The sequence below is a fragment of the Netta rufina genome (assembly GCF_964035555.1).
Source record: "Netta rufina genome assembly, chromosome: 1".
Classification (NCBI taxonomy): Eukaryota; Metazoa; Chordata; class Aves; order Anseriformes; family Anatidae; genus Netta; species Netta rufina.
The window spans coordinates 523,324-529,886 of NC_140123.1; the positions used below are offsets into that span (position 1 = coordinate 523,324).

At 46.8% G+C, this 6,563-nt stretch overlaps 1 protein-coding gene across 1 annotated transcript; it reads right to left on the minus strand.

Moving 5' to 3' along the window:
• Positions 1-1,676: 1,676 nt before the first annotated feature.
• On the minus strand, positions 1,677-2,246 carry LOC311220428 (olfactory receptor 52K1-like; the record flags this gene model as incomplete). The annotated part of the gene is made up of 1 exon (XM_084303955.1): positions 1,677-2,246. One exon carries the CDS (start codon positions 2,244-2,246, stop codon positions 1,677-1,679), a length of 570 nt encoding a protein of 189 aa, XP_084160081.1.
• Between the last annotated feature and the right edge of the window lie 4,317 nt (positions 2,247-6,563).

The window sequence follows — 6,563 nt, forward strand, 5'->3', positions numbered from 1 at the left end:
AGAAGAGACAGGAGCCCTTTGAAGTGTGTCATATACTTGCTGCAGAGTTAATTCCTGTGGCTCATCAGGGGCTTCAATTTTCATGTACAGTTGCATGGAAATCTATACAAGTTTCTGTGAATAGGTTGTACATGGGCCACAATGGTGTTTCCTGAGCTGTGTGGCTGCTGAAAGGACAGTTTTCACTAACCTTTTCTTACAACACAGTGCTGTCTGTCTTTTACCTCTCTGCTTTGGGATCCAAAGCCTGAGCCTTGACAGTGTTATCCATGATGAAATGGTTGAGGCAGACCCACGTCCAGCTTGTGCAGATCAGCACAGTGCAGATGAGTCATCTGGGCCTCATGCTGCATCATCCAAGGATGTGTCAGCATTCACACTCTGCTGAAACCAGAGTGAAGCAAGTAACAATGGATACCTTAAGAACCTTATCCATGCCTCAGGAGGCTGTGTGTGTCCATATGTCGTGGTTTTACCCTGCTGGGCAGCTGAACTCCACCACAGCTGCTCTCTCACTCCCCCTTCTCAAATCAAAAAAGGGAGAAAATACAATGGAAAGAGCTAAAGGGTTGAGATAAGAACAGTGAGATCACTCAACAGTTATCGTCACAGGAAAAACAGACTCAGCGTAGGAAGATTAATATTAGCTATTACTAACAAGCTAGAGCAGTGAGAAACTAAAAGCAAACCAAACACACCTTCCCCCCATCCACCCTCTTCCACCTCCTCCCCCCGAGCAGTGCAGGGGAACGGGCAATGGGGGCTGCGGTCAGTCCCTGAGGCTTCATCCCCGCCACCCCTCACGGTCCCTCTGTGCCCCTGCTCCCCGTGGGGTCCCTCCCATGGATGCCGTCCTTCCCAAACTGATCCTTCAGGGCCTTCAAGAACTGCTCCCACACGGCTCCGTCCCACGGGGTCCATCCCCCAGTCCCAAACTGCTCCAGCACGGGGCCCCCACGGGTGGGCGGCAGCTCCCCCCAGACCCCATCCTCCTGCTCCACTGGGGGCTCCTCCACCCATGGGGGGACTGCAGCGTGGAGATCTGCTCCATGTGGGACCCATGGGTGCAGGGGGACAGCCTGCTCCACCAGGGGCCTCTCCACAGGCCTCAGGGGAACTTGTGCTCTGGTTCATGGAGTACCTCCTGCCCTGCTGCACTGACCTTGGGGACTGCAGGGCTGCTTCTTTCTCATTTCTCACTTCTCTTGTCCAGCTGCTGTAGCACAGCATTTTTTGTTTGTTTGTTTGTTTGTTTGTTGTTTGTCTTGTTTTGTTTTGTTTTTCCTCCTTTCTTCAATCTCCTCTCTCAGAGGCCCAGCCTATGTCTCTCATGGCTCGTCTCTGGCGAGCAGCAGGTCCCTTTGGAGCCAGATGGAGCTGTCTCTGATCTGACATGGGGCAGTTTCTGGGCTCTTCTCACAGAGGACACCCCCGCAGCCCCCCTGCTACCAACCCCTTGTCATGTAAACCCAATACACTGCAGCACTGGGAGAGACACTGGAGCCTGGTCAGGAAAGAAGTATCTGGAAGAACTTTTTGAGAGCCCTAAATCATTCTGGGGTTCTGACCAGTATGAAGCCCTGGCTGAATTAGGACTGACACCACATGACACCTGAAATTTAAAATTTCTTCTGCAAAAAAAATGCAGTGAGCACCCAGTCACAGATCTGTTTTGTTTAGATATCATACACAATAGGGCTGGTCATCAGGATGTGCATATCAGGGACAACATGACAACCAAACCTGTGTATTACCCACAAGAAAGCAATGGGGTTGTATAAGACCAGGATGCCGCTGTTGTGGGAGATGCAGGTCCCAAATGCATTCAGTCTCTCTTCCCTGCATGCCAGGCCCGACACAATCCTCAGGATCCTGATGTAGGAGAGCCTGATGGACAGCAGATCCAGCCCCATGGTGAAGGGAGCGATGATGTTGCCATAGATGTTGCTGAATCTGGTATTAGCACAGACCAGCTTCACCAACACTCTGTGTTCACAGTAGCTGTGGGAGATGGTATGAGTGAGGCCGTATGGCAGGTGGTGGAGGAAAAAAGGCAGAGGCAACATGATCCCAGCTGCCCTGGCTAGAGCTAGCAGTCTGATAAGGCAGATACTGAGGGTGATGTCCTTGATGTTGAACCAGAAGAAGCTCTGCATTTTGAGCACAGTGGTCAGGAACAACACTAAGTTAATGAAGGCTAACATGGAGAGGAAATAAAACATGGGCTTGTGGAAATACAGCTCCATCTTTATCAAGGAGGGATATGGTGAACACTGTGCTGATTGGGATGGAAATTCAAGGGTACATATCTTCCAGCCCAGGGATGCCAGTCAAGGCAAACACGGATGGAGTAGTGCTGTTGAAAGTGGGGAGATTGATATCAAGAGGTATCGTTTGAAAACTATACCTAAGTGTCTTTCTTTTCAAAAAATAATAGAAAGGCTAATTAGACATTGCAAAACGTACAGAGATTGTGCCACTTTCACTGCAACTTCCCTCTAATATGTACAGTTGATTTATTACTCTGCTTGCTAGTACATCATGGCAAGTCAGTCTGTGTAGCTTATCAAAAAGAGAGTGAAGGGATACCATGTAAAAAAGATGATGACCAGTGTTCAGCACCACAAGGCTGGTGCAGTTCAGATAAGCTCATCCTGTGGTGTTCCTGATTCTCCAGGGTTGCTCTGGGGGTCTCTGCAAGCTGTGCAACACAGCCAGAGAATTGATCCCAGACAAGGAGGACTTGCAGCCAGAAAGCCAACCATATCCTGGGCTGCATCAAAAGAAGTTGAAGGAGGTGATTCTCCCTCTCCACTGTCATGAGACTCCACATGCAGTACCGTGTTCAGCTCTGGGGCCCAGAACTAGAAGGACATGGAAGAACAAGTCCAGAGAAGGCCACGAGGATGCATAGAGGGCCAGAGCACCTCTCCTGTGAAGACAGGCTGAGGGAGTTGGGGTTGTTCTTCCCAGAGAGAAGGCTCTGAAGAGATCTTACAGTGGCCTTGCAGTACCTAAAGGGGGCCAAGCTGGTGAGGGACTCTTTGTCAGGGAGTGTAGAGATAGGACAAGGGAGGAATGACTTTAAGCTAAAAGAGGGTAGATTTATATTAGAAATTAGGGATAAGTTCTTCCCTCCGAGGATGGTGAGGCCCTGGCCCAGGCTGTCCCCAGAAGCTGGGGGTGCCCCAGCCCTGGCAGTGCCCAAGGCCAGGCTGGGGGGAGTCTGGGGGCAGCCTGGGCTGGGGGTGGGGCACCCTTCCCATGGCAATGGGAGGCTGGGTGGCCTTGTAAGGTCCAGTTCAACCCAAACCATTTAATGATTCTGTGATTCTATGATTCATGAATGCTTCAGGATCCTCTGACGATAGGTGGTGTCAAAATAGAGCTCTAAGAATCCATGCTGCCATCTTGTGCCCCCAAAGGAATGCAGTGATGCTAGATTCAATCCCAGATAGTTTTACACCACCAAGATACACCTGAAGGACACATGCACCGCTGTGTGTACTAGAAGGATTAGTCCTCACAGTGTGGTATTTGCCCATGCAAAGTTAAAATCTTCCCTCTTTGTAGAATACTCTCTCCAAAAGCTGTTCTGCATTGTTTAACACCAAGACAGAGATAACCCAAGCAGTAGGAAAGAGGAGTGCATTTGTTTACAAACCATTGCTATTCCTGTCTATTCCCAGGCAGCAGCTTCTTTGTGATGACTGCATTCTCTCAAGACCCAGCAGTGGGTGATTAAAGTGATCAGTTCCCTTAAGATGCATAAATATTTGCATGCAAGTCCTTTTGGAAGGCTGAAGACTTGCTTAGTCGTGTGAAGCAAAAGCAGTATTTGAGGGTGATGTAGGTAGAGACAGGGTCATGTCCAGGGTATCCAGGTGAGCTGGGAGGAATTTTTTTTTCATTTAACCTGGGACTATACCAGTATTTTTAAGCATAGTGCCAAGCTCTGAGACAAGTTCAAATCTTAGCCAAATTGAGGTGAATATAGCCCAATCTAACCTAAAAGCTACCTTGCAGATATGCCAATACATATAAGTGGACTTTGTCTCTTACTGGGTTAATGATCTACTTCATTACTTCCAGATATCCTACTTTAAGTGAATATTGTGTTGGAAAACTGTCGGTTATATATCTGCAACCTTGATTTACCTTCTTGCATGGGTTCATTACAACAGTGCTAATTATTTGGCTGCAAACTATTCATTGGTTAAGCCAACTTCAAACAAACTGTAGACACATAGGTGTAACATCTGGTGATCCAGTCATCTGTGAAGATCTGCAATTATCTGATCATATCTCTAGTCCTGTCTTTTTCACCTGTGCAAACCCGAAGAGGATGTCAAACACCACCAGGAAGGTAATAATTTGTTCTCCTCCCTTATGGAAAGGACAAAAGTCATGAGCTCTGGAGAGATACTGGCTTGACACTAGAAAAAAAAGTTCTGAAACAGGTGGTTTGGGGAAGGTGAAGAGTTTCTGCAGTGGAGGATAAGGTTTTATGTTTTTCTATCAGAGATGACTTTTGGTCTTATAGTGGGGACATGATATGGACTGGATGATTCCTCTAGGTCTCTTAAAACCCCAAGTTTAAGAGGTCTTTGATTTATAACAGGCTGTAAGCTGATCAGGAAAGCTGGGTGGCTGTTAATACAAAAGGAGTTGCCTATAAGTTTTACATAGACTGCATGGCTGACAGACAAGCTGTGTCTGACAGCCATACAGAAATGTTAAGTCTAATAAATCTGGTAAATTTAATGATCATTGCTTAGCAGCAGAGGAGCAGAGCTGACAAAAATGAGTGAGGATAGAGTTAAAACCTCAACTTCAGGTACCAGGATCTATTCTCTCTTTACAAGGTCAGGAAAGCTTTGACAGTATGCTAACAGTCAAACATTGCAACTCCTGCTGTGATTTGTTCAATACTGAACATCTCATTCTCTAAGGGCATTTTAATGTTTGACTGTTTAAAAACAAATACAGTAAGTTTGCAAGAAGTCTTATAGAGTACAGCAAACCAGGTAAGGCTGACAGGTAATGTTCCCCATTTATAGAAAATGTGATGGACTATGAAATGAACAAAACTTGTCACTTAAAAATTACTGAACTACCTAATTGCATGAAATAAGACCCTATCAGCTTTTCAGTTCAATAAGGCACAAGGCAAATGCTCAGAAGTGTGCCAACAGACCAGAAAGTGTTGTTCCACTTGAGCAGCAACAAGTCTCAAAATTGCTGCTCCCATTACCACTGCTGCATGTACAACTCAAAAATAGCCAAAAGGACAGCAATATCTCCCTAATGTGGCATTTCCATACTGGCTGCAACTGCAGCCATTCTTGGCAGCTGGTGGTAGTGAAAGAGTCTGTGCAAGGCTGAGTTGGAGCTGAGGAGATGAAGGAACAGCTACTCCAGGTGTGGTGCTCTGAGCAGGGCTGGAACATGGCACTAGAGCCCTGTCCCGATGTCCCTGGTCAGGGTTTTGAGGCACTACGTGAGGCACCGTGGCTGCCAGCTTGTCAAGAGGAGGAAGCGTGAAATATAGAGGAGGTCAGGTCTAAGACAGATGACAATGAAGTGCTGTCAGGACGGTTTCTTTGCATGGCACAGATGGGGCTGGTCAGACGGACTGAGCTAAAGGTAAGGCATTGCTTCCTTGGTACTTTGAGTGTTTATGTGTAATCAAGAAATCAAATCACATGAAGAGAACAGGACTGCAAACGCACCTGAAAAAGGTAAACTAAAGCACCAACTCCTGGGAAAAACTGAGTCTGATGCTTGCTTAATGGCATATTTAATGATCTGGAGAGCTTTATTATACAAGTAACACTGCCCAGAACAACACACAGGATTTTCAGATTAATTACCTTTGAGTGAAAAGAGGGAATAAGTATGTGCTTTTTCCAAGCAGAGCTCGTGCCAGCTGTGGCTCTGCCCCCTGAATTCATGGCCTAGGTAGCTGACTACATGGCAAGCAGAGTCTTCTCTGCAATAAACTATTATGAATAATATTATCATGGCAGCATTCTCACAACATTGGCTTCACAGTATTTGGTCTTACATTGCAAATAGCAGTGACTGGAAACAGACAGATGCTGGTTGGTTTGTGTCATGTGGAGGGCTCAAAGCAGTTTGGCAGAGAGATTAAACTATTTAGGGATTAGGAAAGTCAAATGTCTGAAAAGCCAAAGAGATGAAGTCTGAATCTATGGTATGCTGGGGAAAACAGAAGGTACAAGTGCCTGAGAAACTTGCATCTGATCCCCATCTGGCTGATTTAACCCTTCTGTGCCTCTGTCTCCCCTGACAAACAGAGAAGTTTCACAGCACGTCTTTCCTTTAGCAAGGGCTTGAAGAGGAAAGCATTACATGTGAAGGTTGATGCTGGAGGGGACTAGCACTGCAGCCTCAGGCCACTTTGCAACAGATTGCCTTCATGGTGCTGGCTTTCCTTCATAATAGAGGAGACAGGGACCCTGCAGAAGGGAAGCCCATTCTGAGCAGGACTACAGCAAGGCTGCTCAGAGTTCTGGCTCCAGCAAGGACAGCCCCAAAGC